At 38.7% G+C, this 26,711-nt stretch overlaps 2 protein-coding genes across 4 annotated transcripts in view; one reads left to right on the top strand and one right to left on the bottom strand.

Moving 5' to 3' along the window:
* LOC123308914 (N-alpha-acetyltransferase 15, NatA auxiliary subunit) overlaps window positions 1-26,711 on the bottom strand; it is a 45,521-nt gene that overhangs the window by 14,812 nt on the left and 3,998 nt on the right. The gene's annotated exons all lie outside the window — the stretch shown is intronic.
* On the top strand, window positions 1,857-25,731 carry LOC123308913 (extensin-2). 3 transcript variants are annotated; one of them, XM_044891721.1, is made up of 4 exons: window positions 1,857-2,037; window positions 20,156-20,671; window positions 22,331-23,720; window positions 24,490-25,731. In XM_044891721.1, the coding sequence occupies exons 2-4, from the start codon at window positions 20,156-20,158 to the stop codon at window positions 25,326-25,328; spliced, it is 2,745 nt and encodes a 914-aa protein (XP_044747656.1). In that variant the 5' UTR covers window positions 1,857-2,037; the 3' UTR covers window positions 25,329-25,731. The 3 variants fall into 3 exon arrangements, with proteins under 3 accessions (XP_044747656.1, XP_044747655.1, XP_044747654.1); XM_044891720.1 differs by having other exon boundaries at window positions 1,857-2,054; XM_044891719.1 differs by lacking the exon at window positions 1,857-2,037 and adding an exon at window positions 16,523-16,676.

Below are 26,711 nucleotides of genomic sequence, written 5' to 3'. Positions count from 1 at the left end.
GAAAAAATGCCTCGCTGGGTGGGACTCGAACCCAGGATATCATGATATCCTGCCCATCGCTCTGCCAACTCAGCCAACGAGAAGATAATATGAGTTCCACTCGCATATTGGCAAACTCCCTCAGAATTTAATACTACGAGGATATATTGAAAAATTCTTAGCCTACTATAGAACCAAACAAAATTTCAATGTCAAAATATTTTATTACCCAACATATTCTCCTCTTAATTGAATACATTCATTACAGCGAACTTGCAACGTTGCTAGACCTTTCAAAAAAAATTGTTTCTACCTCCTCGTTGGAAGAAAATTTACGACTTTTTGAACTTTTTTTCAGTTGAGGAAAGAGATAATAGTCGGATGGAGCCAAATCTCATGAATAAGGCGGGTGTTCTAGTAATTCAAACCCTAAATCAGGAATATTTTGTATGGCAACATGAGATTTGTGTGCAGGGGCGTTGTCCTGCAAAAACAAAACACCTTTAGATAGCTTTCAGGGTCTTTTCTCTTTAATTTTTTCCCGTAGAGTGGTCAGTAATGTCGAATAGTAATCTCCGGTTATTGTTCTACCCTTATCCAAAAAATCAATCATGATTATTCCATGGCAATCCCAAAAAACTGAAGCAAGAACTTTTCCAGCAGATTTTTGGACACGAAACTTCTTAGGTCTTGGAGAACCGAAGTGTCGCCATTCCATCGATTGTTGGTTTGTTTCTGGATAGTAGAAATGTACCTAAGTCTCATCCATATTTACAATTCGGTTTAAGAAGTCTACATCGTTTTCAAATCGAGCACAGATCAAACGCGATGCTTCTACCCTTGCACGCTTTTGGTCAACATTCAAATATTTAGGGATCCATTTTGCAGCAATTTTCTCATGTCCAAATTGACGTGACCTATACGATGAACGCGTTCGTATGAAATTCATTGCTTCAGATATCCGTTTTAGCCCAATTCGACGGTCTGATAAAATCATGTCATAAACTGCATCGATATTTTCGGGGACTGACACAGAAACTGGCCTTCCCGCTCGGTCATCATCTTCAATGGAAAATTTACCTCTTTTGAAGCTTGCAGTCCAATTTTTCACGGTCGCATACGAAGGACATTGATCACCAAGGGTATTAAGCATATCTTCGTAAATTTGCTTACCTCTTAACCCTTTTGAATACAGGTACTTGATGATGGCTCGATACTCCAATTTTTCGATTTTAACAATTTCGGTGGACATCTTCTTTCTTTTAATTTAATGCGTAACTCTGATTAAATTTTTTGACCTCAAACTTCACACTGACACTTCTAATGGTTCATTGTTCGTTTCTATGGTAACGCAATATTTTTTTTATGCATGGAACTGGTCTAGGCTAACTAGATATCAATACATCCTCGTATAATCAACTATCTTCCACAAAATTTGTCAGACCTGCCAGGAGGTTAAGAATTCTGGTACTACGAGGGTTGTTATTCATGTATTGAGAGAAGAAACATTAAATAGGGTGTCCCATTTGAAATAACGAAGTTTATAGCAACGTCGAAACTTTGAAAAATATTAGTCAGATAAGCGTAAACCCTAGTCCCCAAATTTCAAGAACAATCTTATGTTCTCTGTAAAAGTCTAATAACCCACAATATTTGGCGCAGTATCTCCGATGGTAAACCAATTACACCCATCATTTGTGGGCGCAAATCGATCGCAACCGAACCCATGGGCGAGCTCGCGATCGCTATACCTTCGACGGCCTTGCGTTCGCGCCCAAAACGACCATCTACCATGCACACTGGTACTACTACCATTCGGTACCATAAATAGACGCCCCACCCGATCTCGGAAATCGGACGCTGGCGTCGATTTCCTTCTAGCCGTCACCAGTAACGACTTGCCGGTTCGTCAAGCCGGTCCCCAGCTCATGCGAAATATGCGAGTGCGCAACAGCGCAGTTCCCAGTGGTCGCAACGAGAATCTAGGGGTAGTTTTCGCGATAATAAGTGATTGAGTGATTTTTTTTCCAGAGGATTTATAGTTCGCATCGGCGGGAGGTACGAGAAGGATGAGGGTAAAAAATATTGAATAAAATTACCACTGTATATAGTTTTTCTTTCACTGGAGGGGTTGTAGGTGTAGATACTCACACTAGGTTCATTTTATCACTTTTCGGTGGATAAAAATAGTCTTTTGCCAAAAGTTTTGACCTAAGTAGGTAACAAACAGAATTTTTCAGACCATTTTTGCGTATCCATTTCCTAGGGAAATTCTGGCAATTGTAAATAAATTATGACAAACAAATTCGAAATGTTTTTGACTCAGACATCAATAAAACAACTCTGCATCATGTTCCAATAACTCGTAAATAAGACCACATTGGTATTAATAAAGAATACTATTTCGTAACTAACGATACTTTCTGAGAATTGAAGCATTAACTTCCTATTTCAGCCTCACCTAAAACAGTGCGTTTCTTGAATGAATGAGATCGTAAAATCTTACTCCACATCAATAATACGTAGCCATTCTGTTGTTCAAACGAAATCTCTAATTTGTTTTTGTGTCAAACAATAACTGCTTTTTGGTCGATGCCAAATAAGTTGACACCTACATAATGTTCATAATCGATTTTGTTAAAATGGAAATATTGGTGGATAATTTGATCGTGTAATAGCACAGATGAAAAATTATGTCCCACCCAAGCCTCCTCATTCAATAGCTTGAAGGCTTAGCTGATGGACAAGGATAAAGATATGGAAGAAGGAACCCAAGGTTCAAATAAAACTTTTGATTGGTTGTCGAATTCTTCAATTGGAAATGTCTTTTAATACGTTCGAATCATGAAATCCATTAGTAAGAAGTCGAAATTTTCAACTTGCCTCATGAGAAAGAGGTACAATTAAATTCCATATAAAAATATTCTTCTACAAAAAGGTATTAAGTTGTTTTATTCAAAATGTTCTTAAATGCTAATCCTTATTTTTAAAATTCTTCCATTTGGGCTTGAGCCAACTACTCAGATATTAGATTTTAAGTTTCGTTGCATTGCGCCCGCATAAGAGCTGTTTTCCCAGCTCATCATCATTAAAGGACAAAAAAAAACGATTGCGACTGTGTGTCCTGTGCCTTCCTGTGACTGAAGAGACCCAACCGTGACCTACAGATCCTTCCACAATTCGGGCAAGGATAGTCACCAACCAGATCTGGCCGCCGCTGTATCCTTCTCGAGTCTCCATTATAACTGTGTACCAAAGACTTCCACTGTGACCTGTCGCTAGTTGTTCCCAGTTATGATTGGCATTAACTGATTTAAGGGACTGATTCCTTAAACCGCTTATACTGGCCTCCTGGTTTCGGGGACCCTTTGTGAATTTGCCATACAGAGCTATTTTGGGGAGTCTTGTATCTTGTATCCTCAGAATGTGGCCGCTCCATCTGAGTAGGGCCCTTGTTACTTGAGTCTCAATTGTTATACAACTCGCGCGTTGCAAGACTTCTGCATTCGAAACTTTGTGGAACCATCTGATGTGCATTATTTGTCTTAGATGACGTTGTTGCGTTTGTTCAAGCTGTTCAATATGTCGCCTGTAGGGCGTCCAGCTTTCGCTTCCGTAAAGAAGCGTTGGGAGGACCACTGCTTTGTAAACAGCTCTCTTGGTCTTCAGATTGAGGTCGTGATTTTGAAACACTCTGTCCTTTAGCTTCCAGAATGCCCGTGATGCCGAATTGATACGGTTGTGTATTTCCATGTCTAGGTTAGCTCTAGTATTTATGAAGCTTCCCAAGTATTTGAACTGCTCGACCTGTTCTAGAGTTTCATCCTCCAGGCTGATATCTGTTTGAAGGCTTTCTGGCCGACTTACCAGGATTTTGGTTTTGTCGATATCGAGTCTAAGGCCTAAAGATTCGTATATATGTTTATAGGTGTCCAAAATTATCTGTAGATCCTCTGAGCTGCTAGCGATAAGTGCGCATACTAAAGTTCAGTGATAAACTTTGTACGGGTTTTTGCTCTGAGGCGCTTCAAGTTAAATAGGCCTCCATCAAATCTGAATCTTATTCCAACTCCTCTTACAGGCATACTGATGTCAGCAATTATCGAGACATTTTCCAGCTATGTAGTTTACAGCTCGCCCCTTTAGTTCCAGACTTCTAATGAACTCCAGTACCTGGGATAACTTTAAGGAGATAACCTCCTCGCTTCTTCAAGTTTCTCGCCTAAGCATATTTTGCGTTGGCTAGCAACAATATCTTGCTGATATTTCTTAGATCTCCCAAAGAACTTTTTGCAGTGTCAAGGAAGATTCCTGCAGAGTAATTGACTTCTCCTGGAACACTTTCTTGTGGGTACGTTGTCCTATACCACAGAAATGTGCCAGACCAATGACAGGGGTTTGTCATCCTTTCCTGGCAAGATTCTACGTAACCAATAATATTAACCAGTCACTCCACTTGGAACACCTACCATACCCACTTAAACCAAGTGATAACTAACGGAAGAAATTACCTAACACACGTAAAGATGAAATCAAGTAAGACAATTATTGCAAAAACATTACGGGACACGTTTATTATGTAAGTAAATGAATCGTATCCGCAAAAAACGATTTACTAATGCGTATGCATAACTGGGCATTTTTCAATCTCTCGGAAAGTCGATTGTGCAGGATTGAACAATAATTCCCATATCAATTGTTGCACACTGATATAACGTTTATCCACGAGATCCCAGGCGGCTGTGGGGAATTTAAATGCGTTTACGCTTTTCCGACCAGGCAATATTATGTTGACATTGAAAAGTCATCTCAATGACGACTTATTTCGATCTATTATATCTGCTGTTATATAATACTTCATCGGGAAAATAATAGCGATTAACGGAAGTGTGGAAAACATGGCGCAGAAAGAACTCTTTGAATAACTGATGAATTTATATGTTGTTGAAATGTTAAGCACAGGATTCAACCTATGGTGCATCCACTGAAGTAGTTGGAGATCAAAGCTTGTAGGACAACTATATGCACTGCTCAAAATTTGATAAATTTCTCTTTTGTTAAGTTATTCTCCTTTGTTGAGTTATTCCTTTTTGTTAAGTTATTATCTTTTGTTGAGTTATTCTCCTTTATTAAGTTATCCGGAACAGTAGTTACATATGTATTTCTTTTGGAAAGTTTTTTTAGCATATTTTTCTTATTTTATAAAGCTCTGTTGGTTGGTTGTTTCGCAGCATGCTATATGATATGATAATTGAACCAAAAATCGTTGAGCAGTGTATTAGCCGAGTCGCCAAAAACTGCTTGGGAGATGAGAGTGTGACAGTATTAGATTCACCTGCTCTTTTTGTTGTGAAACGAAGAGTTAGATCTTCTTGAAACAGTTGATTCAAGCAGTTCTTCCTTTCTGGATAAAATAAACATCCGATGTCAATTTTTTTCATTTTCTGACGAATCCTATTTCGAAACTCACGTGACATTACGTTCATTACCTGAGAGTTTTCATTCATTCAACTAGTACCTTGAAATAATCCGCGATTTCATACGCCACCTTGACGAAAAAAAAGTCCCACGCGTCATGTCTGTTGTGACAATCCAGAAAATAATGAAGATTAATTTGACGGTTGATGGGATCCTTTATCTTTACATCGAAGCATTCACCGGAGCCCACAGAACAATTAATAATGCGGGAAAAGAGTCAAGGTGCTCTTACGGTATTTTCCGCTTGACTATCCGATTTTTTTCAACCAATCCTACTCATATCGGATGCAAAATTATACGTTCAATAAAACGTTCAACATAAATAGTCCTTTTAGACTCCCATACAAAATTTCAGAGAATAAAATTGTGGCTATACCAATTGGCTGAACAGTAAAGTTGTCGGCAACTTAAACAGAGCGAGTCTTTGACTCGTACAGATATTTTAACGGTAGATTCTTGATGTCAAAAGAAACACTTTTTTCCCTCACCCATTTTTTCCGATTCGGCCCTCATAAAAATTTATAGCCATTTTAAATTTTCATAATGAGCTGTGCCACCCCTGGAAAGACCTTCAGAATAACTAGCCTAATCTGTGACAATACACACATCTGAGGATCTTTTAAACAGAGTTGTATGTATCCAAAGTACCCAATTTTTCAAATTTCACAGATACCTCTTAATTTTTAACATCAAATTACTCGAAAATGGCGCATTATACGAGAAGACATGAAGAATACTGTTATTTTACAAACCGTTCGAGTATTCATTAGTTAGCCTCCAACTTAGTTTCAAGAGTTGGGTTCTTTGAACTTTTGGTATTTTTATGGTACGTAATGAGAAAATTGGAAGACGTGGGTGATATCTTCTGTTCGAAAAAGATTCGTCAAATCAATGAAAAACTATATTCCGAAACTCATTTCATTCGATGAAACCCTTTGTGAGATAGAACCAAAAAAAAACATTTTTTTATGGTTTTTAACAGCCTGTATCTTTTAAATCTAGCCGATTCGGAAAAAATGGTATGGGAAGAAAGTGTTTCTTTTGACCTTACGAATCTACTGTTAAAATATTTGTACGATTCCAAGACTCACCCTGTATAAGTAATTGTCAAAAATATTGATATTTCGAATGTTCTCAAGTTGATGAATTGTACGGTGTAAGTACAATTAAGAGTAATTCAACTCAATGATGATGAAAATGAACCGTTTTTCTAGAAACTATTGACTGAATGCATGAACAATTTGAAGAACCCTAAAAAACTTGATATTTGGATATGAAAGTTCACATATTAATTATTGGAATGGTAGAGATTAATCCAACCATCTGAAAACAATTTCAAATTTGGATAAGAATTAGATTTTCTCATAGTCAAGAAACATTTTTTACTTACGTCTCTCATTGTCAACCATAAGCGCACAAAAACTCACCTAGAAAAAAAAAAGCTTAGTTAATGGAAGATTCTAACTGAAAATTCATGAAAAGTTGATATTAAACAGAAACAGTGGTTTGGCAGTTGCCAGGAAGAAATCACTGAATCTTTTTCATTCCTGAATACACTGAAGAGGATCTTCTGAATGATGGTATTTGGATCATCGATGTATGTATGCATTAAAGATTGTTGGAAATTGTAAAAATCATTTTCTTTTCTAATTTTCTAGAAACAAATATAGTTTTCAACATCTTCTAAGACAATCATGTCTTTCGCAGCTTCGTCCAATCACAATTAGCAGTAAATTGAAACAATTTCATCGAATTGGTTTTCAAGGTGAAGCAGAATCAATCAGTTGCGATATGAGTATGAACTAGTTACCATTATTCGTATTCAAATTGGCTCAACAATGCAACAGTCGAACAATTATTAACAGAGCACGCCTTGCTCTGGGCTAAACCTTACGAAATCCAACCAGAAATAATAGACTTTTAATATATTTCACCTTATTCGATGGTCGGTATCTCTACACTTAACAACCGATCTGAATTAATTTGGCAATTGATACTCTACAATCAAATTGTAGAAAAAATTTGACCAGAAAACTAATTGACCTATGCCCGAAAGGAACTATTAGTGTTAGCACAAAAGACTAACGCAATAAAATCTTTATTTTCGACTACACTCTTGATGGAAACATAGATTTATTTGGACCTCTGCAGATTGTAGGTTTGAAGTGAATAATATTTATTTCTTATCGTAAACAAATGCAGAATTCAATTACTACGTAGGGTAGTAATTGATGAATTAACTGAAATTACAAAATAAATTTAAATTCTCTTATCTGTCAGGAATTATTAGCCTCCATGTTTTCGATAACACATAAAAAAGTAAAAATCCAACCATTTCAGCCTTCTAATGGAGTGTATATAAAAACCCCATCAACGATCAAATCATCCTGACCTGACCTCCATTTTAAGGACAAAAATATACCCTCAAATAATACATAAAACGCGAAAATTAGAATAAGAATTGACCTGTTCGATACAAAATACATAGTAATTACCGAAGACATGAATACTTGAGTTTTAATTTTTACTCAATCTGTATAAACAGCGTATTCAACTATATTTTTCCGTTTTCACAATTTTCAAACTGTCGTTTTCTACGAAAATTAATAAAAGAACGTATAATTTTCACGTTTCAACAAAGTGACGAAAGGCGATTACCAATTTATTATGGAAATAACTCCGATTTACATTGGACACGTCCAATATATTCTTCAGAGCGTTCAAGCATTGAAGGCTTAATTTTTGATTCGAAATATCCTGATTTCACATTCGAGCTGTTCAGCGACTTATTCATCGTGCACTTTTGACCAATCGCAAATAATTCAGTTCACGTCGAATGTGAGAAAACTACACTTGAAGTGATTTGTCTGGCCAGCCTGTACGAAGAAAATACTTTAACAAGCAGAGGTCAGAACAGTCTATCTATCTGGAATACTGTAAATGATCGAGTTGAATCAATTTTATTATTTATTCAACATTCTTCTAAAAAGGAACTTCCAACGCGTATGCAAAGTGTAATTTGGGTGATGAAATGTTCAGAGTGAAAGCTTTATATCAATTATTTCAAGTATTCATTATCAATCGCGGTTTGTTACCATAACAAATTAACCATGCGACCCATGACTGCACAACTAACGAATCTACGGAAGTAAATTTAAATAGATTTGGCGGAGAAGTCACAATTTACATTTGTATCTAAACTGTAAATCTCATAGAAGATAGTACCACTGTTGAAATAGAGCATTTGTATGACATAGTTGGCTTTTGCACAAGCAAAAAGTGATTAGAAGAAATAACACAAAGTAACAGCAACACTTGATAAATCGCCAAGATGTATTAAATTTGCATCACAACAAGGAGATAAAACCTGCAATGCATAGCCTAGTAGAAAATTTGGTCGAATGTCATCTAAGCATTAGTTCGAATTGTAGTAGCATGGCTGCGCTGTGCCACAGAACCTTTCGATGTCAAATCAAAAACCGCGTTAGATGAAAAAAAATATAAATTGCGAAACACGATAACAATAAGAATTCTCATGACCGCTAACGCGAATGCAAACACAGTTAGTGTGTCATCTACCAATTTCAGTGTACCAGCTAAAATTCCTCAAGTTCGAACATCTCTTCGTCCACAAGGTTTTTCGACAAGTTGTAATTGTTTTGGTCGTGATACATCATTATCAGCGATTCGATTATACGAAGATCATACTCGAAAGTAATATTGTCATTCTCTTTTGAGGCCAACACTCATTACCATCTTAAGGTGATCACTGACATTCGTAAACCGACGCATTAACATTTTTCTTCGAAGTCCACTAAAAAAATCAAGGAATGATGAAATGAAAACACACTTCTTAGATCTGGCAGTGTGGAAGTTCCAGAGAAACTTTTTGAGATGATCTAGAAAATGTGTTGATTCTTCATTTCTCTGATTCCCCAGTGACCAAGTTGGGCCATCTGCCATTTCAAATGAATAACCAAAAATTTTTCTAATCTAATAGGTACAACACAACGAATAATATCGTCTATGGAAGTTGCCCAAGACAGGTCTCTGGGGATTTCGAAATGCATTGGCTCGCGTATACCCCTTGGCTACGGCGTCCATCAAAATCTACCAGACTTCGCGTGTCCGGCCTACCCAAAGTTAAACGCTCACGTCTTTAGTACTATCTGCGCTCGCTATCACTTCCAATAAAGTACCCACTTAAATAGAGGGACAACTAGAACGGTTCTCATTTTACGAGCCAATTGGCTACGTGATCGACTGCCTTCCGTATTTTAGAGTGAATGTGAAGGTAGTATTCGATCCTGCAGGGCAAAAAATAAGTGAGTGATTTCAACGATGTTTGAGATGAAGATATTGAAACTTCTCGAGAAACCTTTTCTAACATGAGGCTCTGAAAGGATTTCCCTTTGAAACGTCGTCTTTCAGCTATTTCACCTGACGTTTCGCCTACGGTAGCCATCTTCAGAGGAATCTCAGTCTTAGATTGCATTCAACCTGATTATTGCTGAGCGCCTATGCCTGACCTACGCTAACAACAAATTTGATTTCCATTGTAAATTGTAACCGTCACAACAACGTAAAATACTAGTAGGCCCATAGTTTAACCCTGGGGTGTATCCACCTTTTTGGACAGATTCCCTTGAAAAAAATATAATTCAAAAATACCGAGGCCAAAAACAATATTCTACGTATACGATCGATGGAAAACACCCCGCTCTGTGATCGGGGGACCATTTCTCTCTGATCATCAATCGTCACATACATGACACTTGCGCTGAATCACACAGATGACACTTGTGGTTCGTCCCATAGGTGACACTTGTGAATTAATGGATGTTCGATAGTTTTCCTTCGACATCGAATGAAAAAATGTATTTGAGAAATGTCGAAAAAATTCTAACCCAACCTAACCGTTTTCTTGTGGAAATATTATGAGATACGCCTGTTCGAGGAAATAGAGTCATTTGCCTGGGCAGGACGTTTAGCATTTATAATATTTGATTGATTGATGGCGAATGCATTGTTTTACCGATGACCTGTTTTCCCATCGCACACGCTGGATCACTCATAGATAAATCATAGCAATATTGTTATACGATGAGAATATTACGAACATAGTGAAACAATGAAGGTGGAGCTCAAATGAGCCCACACGCCAAATGATTTAGGGCTGAAAATGAAACAGGAAGTTATGACCTCTCGACAGGGCATTTCATTTTGTATTCTCTCGTTCCAGATATTCACGTTTATATTTATTTTGAGCATAGTTAGGGCGTAGGATATTCCCTGTAAATTGTGCCAGATATCACAATTTATCCAACATTATCATGTGTTTGTTGGTGATGAATATTATGAGTATCAAAATTTTCTGAAACTGAAGAAAGACTTCGAAAACATCGACAAATCTGCGGTTTTAATTTCCGTTGGTTAAATCAGAAAACCGTTTAGGTATTCGTTGTAGCATCTCCGCAATAAACTGTGAAAGTTGTCTAAAATTAAAGTATCCCTGATAGATCGTCTATCTCCTTATAAAGTGAGTAAACTTTCAGTGCTCTCGTATTTATTGTTACATGAATTCCTCACGCGTTCTTTCGTTTACCGGTGAAGGTGGAAATGCGAATAGCACGTGAAAGGAATCGTATTAGATATGCGGTAGTCTTTTTTCATTTCAACCCAACTATGGCCCAAGATTCGAGCATGGAACATTTCGTTGTTGATTTTGTTATTTCAGGCATGTAGATCATGAAGATCGAAAAATAAACTTGATTTAATCGATGAAAGAGATTGTTGATCATTGGGCCTGAGATGAATAGATGATGAAATTAGTGAAAATCTCCAGTCAACTGCGTACACGTAGAATGATAAAAACCCAACGTGGGAGGATTATGAAATACACATCACTCCATCCTGAAGTCATTAATTAATTAATTAATGAAAATAGTTTTCTGAAATCGTAGGAATCTAAACGAGAACGCATTGTATCTATTTTGCGAATCACCAAAAAATCCTAATAAATTTCGTAACTCTACTGTAACGTCCATTGTTTATAAAGTGATAATAAATTTCGTAACTTGTAGGCTTCCTTAAATAATTCTTTTATGAATATTATACGAGACTCCAAGAAGTTGCAGAATATCCCAAAAAAAAAAGAAGTAATTTTAAGAAAAAAGTCCCATAAACATGGGATCCCAAACGTTTCGTTGTACAGAGTGTTTCTTTTATATAAATAAGTCTATGACACTACATATCTGTGGATCTTTTTTCTCTTTTTTTAATTTTTAAACATCAACTTACTCGAAAACGGCACATTATACGAGAAAATATAAAGAATACTTTTATTTTACAAAACATTCAAATATTCATTAGAACTTAGTTTTAAGAGTTAGGTTCTTTGAATTTTTGGTATTTTTAAGGTACATAATGGCCATAATGAGAAAACTAGAAGACGTGGGTGATATCTTGTGTTCGAAAAAGATACATTAAAGAAATGAAAAACTATGTTCCGAAATTCAATTCTTTCGATGAAATGGTTTGTGAGATAGAACTAAAAATAATATTTTTTTTATGGTTTTTCAACAGCCTGTATCTTTCAAACCGAGCCGATTCGGAAAAAATGGTAAAGGAGAAAAGTGTTTCTTCTGACCTCCAGAATCTATTAATTGAAATATTTGTAGGCTCACCCTGTATATCTTGAGATAATAACTTGTTATGTTACATTTTATAATTTTTGGTCTCCAAAACATAAGGTTGAGTGCATCTCTCAGAGGCTGTCTAAGCATAAAGGGCGCTGTCTCAATTTTCTTAAGGATTATAGATTTTGCCAATTTGCTAATAGTTTGCCGGTATTTGCACACCATCTATGCAGAGGTGTTGAGTGCAGCAGGTGCTATTGGCCCCTTCGTCAGCTGGCCAGCCTTCACTAGTCAATTCCGACGAACACCCTTTACCCAACCTCATAACCAGCTGTTCAATGATAGTCTTCACGAGACACACAATAATAAAAATGAACCAATACATTGCGAAACCACACAATTGGTTAATTAAAGTGCTCTACCAGCGCGAACGAAATCAAAACTAGGTAGTAGTAGTAAGTTATTATTTAAAAATGTTGCGGTCTGATTATCTTATTATGATGGATTGTATCTGGGCATGTTCAGTCATGACATAACGAGACGGTTAATAATTCGAACACAACAGCGAGGAAGTTGGCTACGTGCTCAAGAAACGGAAAAAACGGTGCTATGAATGATGCAAAAATCCTTGCAATCATCCATCGATATACAGTGTGCAGTCCGTACGGTTTTCTCATCTATGTAAATCGATCTAACTTTGATTTGAATGACCGGACTGATCCAGAACCGTATTGGGCAAAAAACTTAGGGATGATGCAAAAAGTTACAAAAATTTGTCTTGTTTCATCATGGAAAGGATGGTTTTCACGTGTCACACTAATTTGTTGCCCAATTACTCTTTCCATTTGTTTGAGCAAGGAATTTTTGTTTAACAAAAAGCATATAGGGGTCAAATTGCTCTTGTAGATAATAAGATACTGTACAATTTTTTTGGGAATGAAATGTTGTCTCAATGAAAAATTCTCTTTCTTGCCTCTTCAAATTTTGATTAAACAAAGAAGATATATCTATTTGGATTACACTCTTCCATGAGGTTATCCTGTCTTTTTCCCAGTGGTACCAACAGAGACAATGGCAAATCGCAGGACAGGAGAAAGGATATCCGAACGTCGGAAATTACTGAAATACTGGATCAGTCGTGAACCCCATGCTGACCTTTCGGCGGTGCACCGATCTATATCACTGTTTCGGATTAATGGCAAGGTTATCTAGGCGTAGCCGTTCCTAGTCAAGTGGATCGTTATGGAACGCTCTTTCCGCGGTATAAGAATGAGAAATGCGATCAGCCAAGGGATATCTGTTGCTGGGAATTGAGAAGGGCAAGGACTTCGATGAATAACGTAGAAATTTTGGCCTAGAGGACCTGCCTAAGTAGTGTGAGCTGTGGCGTGTTAGACTCAATGGAGTAAAAAACAAACTACTCGGCGTAAACGAATATGTATTTACAAATTCACTCAACTCACTAAAACTGCTGTACACTAGTACACAGACCAACAAACAATGGTGAATGTCTTATTTTACGATGGAATTGTGACCTTCGCTCCGATGCAAAATGTTGAGAAATAGCTTATCTAGCTTTGGGGAAATGTTAGAACCCTGACTGAGCTGTTGAGTGCATAACTAATGGTGGCATACCTAAGGTGGCACTAACTCAAGATAAAAAACGACACAACAGAACTCCCAACTTATAAAAGCTCATAACTGAATGCCTGAAATGTCTCCCAGAACCTTGGAAGCATACCACATAAAATTTCATTCTATTTCCGGGAATAGGCAAAGAAGCAATGTCACCAAGTTGGCGTCTGAACTGACAGTGGCAGCTAGTTCATTCTTATTCACATATTCTACGACAGGAAGATTTTGGTGTTGAATTGAACGGCATAGGGATGTGCAGCCTAATACTGGTAGCAGCTGGCATCATTCCCTGTAGCTGAGAGTAGCATCGACATTGTGGTTTGGTGGTGAGTTCCAAAAATGAGGACAGTATTCAAGTCCTAGTCTCATCTGGTTCTTGTGAAGTAGAAGAGTCTGATCTGTAGAGAGATATTTCCCTACTTGAACAGATATTCCAACTCACCTATTGGGTTTTATTCCAAATCTGTATATACAAGCATGTATGGCCCAAGGTATGTTCCAATCAACAGTTAACATGTTACCTACATTGTACGGAGGTATTAATCCTGATAATATAATCGGTTTCGCGCTTTAACTCGTCGACTGATACTTACCACATACTTCGCGAATCAGCCAAATGAGAAGTACAGAATTGAAATTAAGTGATTAGTCGGAAAATCGTCATAATTCCTACGTTGCGTGTCGAGAAAGTACATTGTTTCTTCAAATCGTTGAGATTCCTTCCCACTGTTCAGATAAAAGGCAAAGATAGTTATACTTGGAACGAGTATCACTGTAGAGGGTGAGTAATATCTCTTGAAATATTGGATGGAAGATTTTTAGAGTGACTAAGAGGGTGCCTGGCAAGGAAATACCTTACGCTGCCAAAATCAGTGTAAATTGTAAATTGGGAAGTAACAGAAACAAAATCGAGCAGACATTCTATGGGAGTAAACTTTAGTTCGAAGATAATTACACTCTATACGAATTTTCGAAAATGACCTTCAAATCACACATTTATTGCGAGCGGTTCTCAAGATCCCAGGTTAAAACCATGAACTCTGTCGGAATAAGTGTGGCCTAAGACAAAAAGATACACAGATAAATTGTGTCAATTGGGGTATTTCGAAATTAGAATTTCATTTATAGATTCAGAATATGATATGAAAGTATATTCTCATTCGAAAAAGCAGGGTGGTATTGTGTTGCACCACTTTCTGACGACCCTACAGGGTGAGTCTTTGGCTCGTACAAATATTTCAACAGTAGATTCTTGAGGTCGATAGAAACTTTTTTTTTTCCTTCACCAATCGGCTCGGTTTAAAAGATAAAGGCCGTTGAAAAATCATAAAAAATTTTCCTTCTCACAAACGGTTTCATCGAATGAAATGAACTTCGGAATATAGTTTTTCATTCATTTGGTGAATCTTTTTGGAACACAAGATATGACCCACGTCTACCAATTTTCTCATTATGGCCATGACGTACCAAAAATTCGAAGAACTCATCTCTTGAAACTAAGTTCGACTCTATCTAATGAATACTTGAACGTTTTGTAAAATAAGAGCATTCTTCATATTTTTTTCGTAAAATGCGCCGTTTTCGGGTAATTTGATGTTCAAAAATTGAAAAGTATCTGAGAAATTTAAAACATTTGGTACTTTTACCGAATGCAACTGTTCTCAAAAGATCCACAGATGAATAGTGTCACAGATTTAGCTAGTTATTCTGAAGGTAATTTTCTCTGTCCAGGGGTGGCACAGTTCATTATGAAAAGTTAAAATGAGCACTGTTGACTCGCCCTGTATACATATTCCTGAAGGAAATTGGGTTTTTCTGAAAGTAAACACAGAATAAATCAATATCCTTATAGGAGAGTTCTAAGGTCATTGCTCGGGCTGAGGTGGTGACAGGTATGTGAGGAAGGGCTTTGCGTGTTCCTTGGGGTCTGTAGTTCTTAGTCGGCACCATGATTTGGACCGGAATGCATCGTATCTGTCCCCTCTGCAAAAACAGCACTCCATCCACCTGAACTCTACAGCATGGTGTGCTATGTCTCAATTTGCAGTCATAGACCCTTACTTTTTCGACGAGGAAAAAGTCACAGTAACTTCGTAGCGTTACGTTTCGAAGTTGGAGGCGTCCTACAGCCTGAAATGGAAGAAATTGTTGAAGAACACGATCTGGGCGACATCTGGTTCCAGCAGGATGGGGCTACAGCCCACACAGCTCGAATCTCCTCAGCTGTTTTGAGAAGGAGACTGGTCTTACTGTGAGGGGTGGCCACCGCGCTCACCTGATTTGAGCATCTGCGACTTTCTCCGGGGCTAACTGGAAGATAAGGTCTTCAATCACCCTGCCACAGCTCAAGCATCGAATAATCGCAAAATCCGGGACCATATGGCTCTGTCACAGTTGTAGCTATTTATTTTCGTGCGCGATTTCGAAGGCTTTTAACATTTTCCGAAGATCTGAAATCTGAACCTGCATCTCCGCTCCGAATCCACTTCGCAACAGAACCGGGCCACGCCCGCAACCTTGTTTTACAATTCGTTCCACTTGATATCGGATAATTCACGTTTTATATAACGACAATAATCGTTACCGTTTACCAGTTCTTCGGTCTTCGGTCCATTTATGCACATAAAAGCCCCCCTGGACGGAGGGTCCGTGCAGTCGACCACCGGCTTTGGCAGCGCTCGGACTTTTTAGGTGGGGCACTTTTTTTCCGCTGAATAATGGCCGAGAGAAAGGTCTCAAGGTTTTTTCGGTACCCCACCTGAAGGAGTAATGATTGCAATTAGGAATATCGAGCAATAACAGTCGCGATAACGCTGCGGATAGATGGGGACAGTTCTGGTGCGGAAATAGCGGACGTTTATACTTTGTCATAAAAATAAGTTCGTTCTCGCGTTGTGAAGCAGTCGATGGATTATGTTCGAGGATATGAAAGATGAGGAAATAAAAAGTAAGATTTTTTCTAAACGATTGACAAACTGAAAGGGATTATCTTTAATTGAAGATTTATTAAGTCCAATATTTCGATCATTGTAGATAGAAATATTAACTTTGAATTTCTGAATAAAAATTAAACAAAAAACAAAACTTGGAGCCCAAAAGTGCTAGAGGATTTATTTATGATCCTCAATAAACTCACATGCTTCCGCTACATTGTCTGAATTATTTAAAAAAAAAAGTTTAAAATATTCCCATAGAATTTGAGCGATGTGCAGTCGTTTCTGAGAAACAGAGTTTTTTCCTTTTCCAGTACTATCAATTACTGAGAAAGAAGTCAGATTCTTATAATTCTGAAACTATCAGACAGATTTTTCCATTAACAAGCTCACCTGGAGCATTTGGACCTTGAATCAACTATGGAAATTTCGAGTCCCTGTTACAAAAATATCCTTTAATCAATATACAAAGTGAATAAAAAGTAACGAACAGAATCAATATTTTCGTTATTTATTATTTTGGAAAAACTGCTAGATCTGGTCAATTATCATTTCAAATTAAGCAACTTTTCATATACTATGGATAACTGAGTCTTGAGGGGAAACATCTCCAAAATAGGTAGAGCACTATGTGATTTCACAAATCATAAAACTCCTGTGTAATTCAGTGAATTTCGTATGCAATAGTACACAGTGAAGAAAATCATGCTCTGAATATTTACAGTTTACGTTTTAAAACATAGATTCTGAAAATAGAAATTTTCGCTTGGGGCCTTCAAGATTCCAATTTGTAGTGACAAGTAGCTTCGAAAGTTGACCTTCGAGAAATTTCCAAAAAGATGGTTTTAAGGTTTAAAATTAGTCAAGACCGAACGGTTGCATCGAGACTCATTAGTAGAAGAGTTGCCCTTTTAGAATACAAGGTGACAATTTGAAAACTTGTCAGACCAATTATGTCGCGACAAGGATGTTTTCAGAGAAAATGCGGGAACAGGTCAAATTTTATTCGGAGAGGGATATATTTTGAGCAGAATTGTAAGCCGAAATCTCCTCAAACCTAGGTGTAGGGGATATCACCCCTAAATTCTTAATAGGGAATAGGGGGTGAGATTAACCTCAATTGAAAGATCACTTGATGCTCTACATGAATATTATGGTTTGCAAATTTTTATTGATTCCTTGAAGCAGTTATAGGAGGTGACAGTTTGAAAACTTGCCAGACCAATTATGTCTCGATAAGGATGTTTTCAAAGAAAAAGCCGGAACAGGTCAATTTTTAAAGGGAGGGGGGCATATTTTGAGCAAAATTGTAACCCGAAATCTCCTCAAACCTAGGTGTACGGGCTATCACCCCTAAATTCTTCATAGAGAATAGAGGGTGAGCTAAACCTCAATTGGAAGACAATATGTCCCTCTACATAATGCTATTGTCTTCCAATTTAGGTATTGCTCACTTTCTATTCCCTATTGGGAATTTAGGGGTGATAGCTCATACCCCTAGGGTTGAGGAGATTTTGGCTTACAATTCTGCTAGAAACATGTCCCCCTTCGAATAAAAATTGACCTGTTCCGGCATTTTCTCTTCTACTTGGCCTGGCATGTTTCCAAATTTTCAGCCCCTGTAACTACTTCAAGGACTCAATAAAAATTTGCAAACCATAGTATTCATGTAGAGGGTCAAGTGATCTTTCAATTAAGGTATAGCTCATCCCCTATTCCCTGTTGAGAATTTAGGGGTGATAGTTCCTACACCGTGGTTGAGGAGATTTCGGCTTACAATTCTGCCGAACGGTTGCACCAAGGTGGATGACATTTCTGCTTCAAGGGTCAAGAATATTTCGTATCGTTCAACCCATTCAGGTTGGACAGATTTGTGTCTTATTTCAGCCAAAGCCACTTATAGAACGTGCGAGAAAAATAAAGGTCACCATTTTATTGCAACGCATTAATGTCATATTCCGAAGAAATCCACATAAGTTATATACGCCACTTTCCCAAATAGAGGAAAGTTTAAGAGCGAAACTACCGAAGAGTAATAAAAATACTATAACGACGCCAAGTAACAAAAAAAGGTATCCTTGGCATAAACATGACTCGCGGAGAAACAGCTCCCATAATTATTACTTATTTATATAACTCCATATCTGCGAAACGAACAACTACTTAATTACATCGTCACTATTTTTCATCGGATTAATGCATTCATGTTAATAACACGTAATAACTCAACAGCCTCGTATATCAGATGCCGTGCAACACTTTATGGGATGGTTGTGCTGAAATGCTCCACATTGACGAAACCCAAAACTTCACTCGATAAAGGGTATTTTACTCGTACATAAGGTGTAACAAAAGATTCCTGAACTGAAAAAACGTTTTTTCCTTAACCATTTTTTTCAATTCGGCTCTGTTGAAAATCTATAAAAATGTCATTTTTAGTTGTCTCACAAACGATTTTCGATATATATAATTTTTCATTGATTTGATGAATCCTCTTCACACAAAAATCCACCAAAATCATCCCCTGTCTTCGTTATGACTTCATTCATTCCATAAAATGCCAGAAATACAAAGAACTCAAATCTTAAAAGTATGTTAAATGCCCACTAATGAATATTGGAACCTATTGGAAAATAAAACTATTTTTTCGTATAATGCGTCATTATCGAGTGATTTCGCGATATTAAAAAAAAAAACAGAATAACTCGCAAACATGGCCGACTCAGAACATATGATCGATCTGAAAATAGATGTCACGATAGGTTAGCAGCATAGACGTAGAGACATGCCAGCATGAAATTGGCTCTATGTCTATGGTTAGCAGTCAGATAAACATAGATCACCATTTATCACAGAGCTTGGAACATAAATTTCAAGTCATAGAGGGAAGATAAAAAAAATCTCTTGTCCTATCAAGGGTGAGTGGTTCAATATACGACGAATCTACTGTAACGCCAAGTTGAGTAAAGCCAATGAAATGATTTTGCGTTTCTGAAGAGGCCGAGAATGAAAGACCGGCTGAATTGTTAAACCGTGGTCAAGCTTTCTCTCATTAGAAAATGAACAAATCGATAAATACTCCTGACACTTGTTCTGCTTAAAATGAACAATTGTATTGCTTTCGCTGATCCAGATCGATCGACCGTTTGAATGGAATTATCTAACAAACGCGTTCGCAAGCTAATAATGATCGTGTTTGTATCCTGTACGACACAAAAATATAATTGGCCAGTTTAAATCGAACCTCTGAATCGAACTAGCAAACTACCAACAAAGTGTCAATATAAATACCATTTCGTCCAGGTAGAGTAGATGCTGACCGTGGTTTCGGTCTAGTTTGACCTCGTCAGAGCAACACAACTCATACCTGGACGAAATTGAACGAATTTATGGCCCTTTTATTCGACGTCAGTAATCAATATGGTGGAGGAAGCCATCTGACAGGAAACTAGGTAACTAGATACAATTTTTCAACACCATTTTTGCTTCCAGATGAATCCAACTCAGATTTTGATCTTCTCGCTAGCCATAGCCCTAGTCACCTGCGCAGAACCGAACAGGCGGAACCTTCAAAGGCTGGTAGGCGGTCACTTGAAAGCGCAGGACCAATCGTCGAACGACGCGGAACTCCTAGAGGCGCACTCTAGCGGCAGCAAGACTAAAAAGACGGAAGATGGCGGCGGCGTCGACGAAGAGAAGAAAACTCTATCGCAGCAGGTCGCCGACGGCAAATACGGCCTGATACAGAAGGAACTCTTCAAGAAACCGCTGAAACAACCCGGCATCATCAGCTACGACGCTAATCCCGAGGTGCCGAAGGATAACATCAACAACCTCGGCGGTCTCAGCAAGGAAGACATCTGGTTGGCGGAGAACCACCTGCTGGTGATAAAAGGAGGTACTTATCCGAAACATACGGATAAGTTCGACAGTAATCCGCTGTTATGGCCGGCCATAGACAATTATACGGCTCCCAAGAGGCCTGTGAAAATACCGTCGCATCCCAAGGTGAGTGGCATTTCCATAGATCTTTGGTGGCACATAACTTATAGATTATGTCGGTTATATTGGGTAAGAGATTCCATAAGAATACAAATGTTTGCACAAGCACAGTCCTGGGTCCTGGCTTTACCTAGTGAGGTTACAGAATTATTTCCTTATATCTTGATAGTTTCCAGAACATTCAGAGCAATTCCAGAGCAGTCCAATAATGGGTTTCCATCAAATATAATGCCACATCATTCACTTTTATTTTAGCACTCGGTTGGCCATGAAATAATATTCTCAAGTTTTTGTAACTAGAACGGAGTAAGGTTGGCACTCATGAAATGACGTTAATGTCATAACTGCGTTGCCACAACTAATATCAACTAATATTAATTCCGAAAGTGATTGGAAAAGAGAGAAGACAGGGTTTCAGGAAGTGCTTTTTAGAATTCAGGTCCGCTCATTCAAATAGTTGGTAACCCTGATATTCAAATATCTACAATAAATCAGATGGTAGCGAACATATTCAATGTAAGTGAATATATATAGTTTCATTTGAATCCGAACGACTTATATTAAAGCTGAATGTTTCCACAATCAGAAAGATTGTGAATGAAGAGTATGACAAAGAATTTACTTCCATTGGGAGACCCAAAAAAGTGGTGGCATTTGAGAATTTTATTTTTTTTGAGATCTACAACTGATGTAACGTCTTCAACCTTTAGCCAAAGAAGATAACCAACATTATCGCTTCTCAAGTTACTGCATATTATGACTCAATATTTAAATTATCTTCGAATAAATATTTAAAAACTGACCTCTTTTATGGGGAATTCTTCTCAATCTGGGTTATCACAGCATATGCAAGTTTAAACTGAATAATTATGAGTTTCATTCGTGATTTCAAATATGAGGTTTCAAAATTTAAATCGCTTCGTTTCCAGTTCACGATTTGGCAACAGGGCCTACTAGAAAATGAAAAGAACAATGGCTTGTTTATGAAATGATAGCTGTTGATTTACAGCCATCATAAGGCTTGTACTCACTGGCGAGCAGCAACAGCAACCGACCATAAAAATCCCATAAAATTTCATGATCTTCCTCGTTCGTCGCACACTACATATACAGCCATCTTTGTCTATCTCATCAAGATAGTGTATTTGTTGTCCTTTATTATCAACGCATATTTCAGTCGGTGTTGCCAACTTGTGCAATAGAAACGAAACGCTTTAAATTTTAAATGCCCATTTTTATGTTTCATTTTTAAGTACTTAAAATATTTTTTTGGGAAACGGTTGAAATGGTTATTTGAAAATGTGACGTTTCAAAGATATTTCATAAAAAATACATCATTTTCGTCAGAAGAAATATTCTCTATCCTTCATGCAAATTACTAGATTTGGTATACCTTCAATCAGTTTGTATAAACGTCAATTATGTTCGTCGCATATTTTCGACTTCATATTTTCCGAGGTGATTCGACACTGTGATAAAATACGTAATTACTGAGACTTTTACGTAGAACGGACAACATAGCGCTGATTTAAAACCCAAAAATGTTTTAACAAGCTTCATAACCCTACATTTTCGTACTGTACAGAGTGGACTGTGTCAAATTTCCATGACCAACTAAAAATGCTAAAATAAAAGTGAATGGACTAAAAATATACGTATTTTCAGGTACCGCCGCCATTTCCCGTCCAACTCACCGACGACGGACCACTTCAGATCCTGGGCACAAACACTACGAGAACGCTTGATGGCCCGCCGTCCGTATACGCCGTACCGCCCCCCGAAGGCGGCTACGTACCGGGCACGGGACCGTTCTTCCCCCAGCATCCAGATCAGGCCGACCCTGCTGCCGGGCGAGCTCAGGACCAGAATCCTCCAAAGGCTCAGGGGGAAGGGCAAGGGGGGCGGCCGTTCCCCCCGTTCTTGAACGGTACCTCGCCCCCCTCCTTTGCGCATTTGCCCCCTGGCGCGGTGGCTGTGCCCCCGCCCTCGATAAACGACTTCGACGAGGACGACCCTTCGATCTACTATCCGCCGCCGTACAGCTTCTCGTACCCAAGTAGGGACAACTCGTCGTCGGTGCCGGCCGGTCCCCTGGTGCCGGGCATCATCCTACCGCCCCCGCCCGACTTCTTCGCGCCCCAGGAAGAGACCACCAAGAAGGCGACGCCCAACAAGCGACCCACCTACACCAAGCGGCCGAAGATGCAGAAGACGACCCAGCAGTCCCCGCACGTTCATCCTACCACCACCCCCATACCTCCCACATCCGTGATTAACATCACCCTCCGGAAGCCGATCAAGGTGGTGCCGAACAACCCTACAGAGATAAACAACGAGCTGAACACCACGCCCATCCCGAAACCACCGCAGAGAACCACCACAAGACCTCCGAAGACCAAAATCAAAACTCGTCCGAACGTCAAACGACCGTCTGTCACCATACTGAAACCGGTTAAATCCGCGCAGTCGCACAGGACCTTCTACAATCAAGCGCCGCCATCTGGCGATCCGTTCCCGATCTACGGACCGCCCAAAACCACGACCAGACCCAAAACTATCGTAAGTTCCACCCAAGTGCCATTACACCACTATTACACCACCCAAGAGGACATCAGCAACAACGTGGTGACGGTCGTACCGGAAAAGAGCACTGTACAACCGGCCAACTACTATTTCTACGAGGAGGAACCGCATACCAACAGCGTGACGCCTCCTAGATCCCAGAAAATCGTCCACGACTTCTTCAATTTGCCGGATCGGTATTACGAGCAGGCTCCGAGGAAGTCCCCGAGGACCAAGTATGTTTACGTGACGTCGAAGCCTTTCAACGACCCAAGGCCCAGGTACAACCTCGTCAGGCAGAAGGGGAGACCGACCAGTTTCAACGCGCACCTAGAGCAGCTCCGGGAGCAAATAGAGTACTTCTCGTCGCCCAGGCCGGTGTTTAGGGAGATTCAGTCGCCGAGACCGGTCTATCAATACAGCTTCCAGGCTTCCAACTACAAACCGACTCAACCCCACAACTTCAGACCCTCTCAACCTGATACTCCGATAGGTATGTAACACTTAACGATAAGCATGATGATTTACTCAACCACTACACGTGTTTCACGACCGCAGCGACATCTTCAGGTGGGTGAAGCTCACAACAAGTCAATATTCGAGGATAAGATCGAAAGTTAATCGAACAAATAAACTGATGAGTCGAATAATAAAAAAAATATTGACATGCCATGAATCCAAGTAGATTAGATCACCGTTTATGGGGTAATTGCAATAATGTTCACATGGTCTTGCTTTCTCAGACCTTGGTTGTAATAATATAATAGTGTAATAGTAATTAACAACTCAACTTAGCGGAAAATATGCCACTTATCGTGGAAGACTTGATAATTTCATAATTAATATTAAACTGCTTCAAACTGGACTTTATTTCTCGCTAGCATAAACCTGCGATCCGCTCTATTCAAGTATGTAACAAGAGTGAAAATATATTTAGAATAATTCAAGAAAGATAATGAGCTGAAAATCAGAAAATACAAAAATATTAGAGAAAAAAACCTAAGATAAATAATCAACACCAGTAAAACTATGGCTTAAAAAACAATTTTCATCAGAAATGCCCCACAAATAAGAATTATATTCATTTTTTTACTAATTCGTTCCATGCCAGTCATAAACCCTCTTCGAATGTAAAATTGAATAAAAAATGTCCAAATCGTGGATTTTCCCGAAAAGTTAAAGTATACCCAATATATTATTATGTGTCTTTGAAATAAGAAATTTCCAATTTTAATAATCTTCATTCAAATCTCTCTTCACAGATGACGAGGAAGGTTTCAAACCCATGCCAAGATACAGCGTGCAGATCCAGCAGGCTCTGGAAATATCGACTAACCAACCGACTCCATATCCACCCCAAAACCCGATATACTTCAGGCAGAGCTTCAGAGCAACGACAGAGAGGCCCCTGGATCACCAGAATTACTACACTACAGCAAAACCAAAGTACACTTACAACGGAGGTCAGCTGAGGGGAAAAAACGTAATCAGGGCCAAACCAAGCGTTCAATATTCTTCAGAGGCCGGTCAGAGCAATCACGATTACAGAGGGTTCTACATTAAACCCGAAGACAACTATTACGAAGGGAATAAGGCGTCCAATTATGGTCAGCGGATACCCAGCCATACTACCGCCGTACCGGAAGTGAGGTATTCCACGAGATCCCCCAAGGTTGTTTACGTGACCAACACGCAGCGTCAACCTAAACCGATATCGTTGGAAGGTGACACCTTGGTCAACTACGTCAATCCCCGTCCGAATATAAACCCGGACTCCGAACTGATCCCTGTGGAAGCCCCGCAAAGGGCCAAATATCCCTCGAACTACGGTAGGAGACCTCCAAATCCTTACAACCCCAACGTGGAACATAACTACAACGGAAGACCTCAAATCGTTGAGGCCATACCGATCAGCGTGCCTAACGAGGATGCAAGAAGGGGTTCTTTCATCTCCTACTCGTTGCCGGGTAACAATGGGGCGCATTTCTACTTCCTGACCCCCCAGCTGGCGCAGAGCAGAGATCAGGGGGCGGACTTCTATTATTCTCAGAGGGACAGCGAGAGGATACGGAGAAACAACAGGGACGGCAGTGAAAGATGAAGAACTGAGAGAAAGACGAAAAATTCTTAAAGTGTCATTGTAGCAAGAGAACCTCGTAGTGCGTAATGTAATCGGTCTGTGATTTTGAACGTTTCGCTAGTCGGAACATGACTTTATTTAAAATGCCTTAGATCTTGTAATTATAATGGTTATATATTTGTTATCTACTTATTTATAATTTATGTTAACCGCGTAGTTAGGAAATAATTTATACCAATGCGAATGCAGGAATTTAAATGCTCCTGACTATTTCATTTTATTATTCTGGATTTTTGCAGCTCAATTCAACAATAGTACAGTTGACTTTGACCTGCGATTCCCAGAATAGAACATTCATATGAAAATGTTCGAAATTTCAGCAAGAGTCAATTATTTATTGTAAACTTATAAAGTAACTCTCCAATCCGTCCTTCATTTAACAAAATTTCCCAGCAGCTCCTTCAAAACTCTCGCATATAAGACAGCGCAATAAAATGAAGCTTAAGAAACCTAGGGAACAATTAAGGCTGGAGAAACACCAAATTATCATTTTCGATTCAAGTTCAAACCATCGTGGGAAGAATTTTTGCAACTCGCTATTACCCCACATTTCTCTGGACATACAATGTCATGTCTTCCATCGTTGCGGAGAACAATGGGGATAATTCAAACGTGTGTGAAAATTTTAATTTTGTGAGCGGGATTTCTAGTATGCGAAAGTGACATATAAAGTTGAATTTCGTATCATCTGGGAAAATGAAAGAAATACACCTATTTGAGCATCTTCTGAGATGAAAAACTCTACCAAAGAAATGTCGAGATTTTCTATAAAGGATAAACTCCCAAATTACAGCAATAATAAAAGATGTGGCTGCATTCCGATTTTTGTCGAAAAGAACATTTTCCCTTTCATAACCTGAAATAAAATTCGTTCGAAAAATCCCTATACCTGACGAGCAAAAAATTTTTGAAGAAGGATCCGAAATTCCATTAAATTTCGAAAAACTCGAAAACGGCTAGATCGATTCTGACCAAAATCGACAGGCTTCGTCAAGCTTCAGATGAGCACCAAAGTGCAAAATTTCAAATCGACAGATTGAAAATTACTATATTTAGCTTATCCACAACAATTTCTTGGAAAAATTGGAATGACTCAAAAACTGTTTTTCCTATTCACGCGAAAATGGTTAGGCTTCTCAACACTGTGGATACGAGTGATCCAGCAGAAATTGAGCTGAACAGCTCAAACATTTCGACTTGCAGCGTGTCAACAACAAAGCGTTACACACACAAAGATTCATGATAATCTTTCTAAAAATTTTTGTATTATGTATTTCGGATTGACCTTACTTGAGGGGAAAACCAAACATCTCTGACATCTCTTTATATCACCACTAAGGGATG

The sequence above is a fragment of the Coccinella septempunctata genome, chromosome 3 (genome assembly GCF_907165205.1).
Source record: "Coccinella septempunctata chromosome 3, icCocSept1.1, whole genome shotgun sequence".
Lineage (NCBI taxonomy): Eukaryota > Metazoa > Arthropoda > Insecta > Coleoptera > Coccinellidae > Coccinella > Coccinella septempunctata.
The sequence above is the reverse complement of the archived record's forward strand: the minus strand, read 5'-3'. Positions and strand labels throughout refer to the sequence as shown.

Coding starts and splice junctions, on each gene's coding strand:
- LOC123308913 (XM_044891719.1), top strand. CDS start 16,644: ATGTTCGAGGATATGAAAGATGAGGAAATAAAA. Junction 16,677..20,155: donor TGAAAGATGAGGAAATAAAA/AGTAAGATTTTT, acceptor TTTTGCTTCCAG/ATGAATCCAACTCAGATTTT. Junction 20,672..22,330: donor AAATACCGTCGCATCCCAAG/GTGAGTGGCATT, acceptor ACGTATTTTCAG/GTACCGCCGCCATTTCCCGT.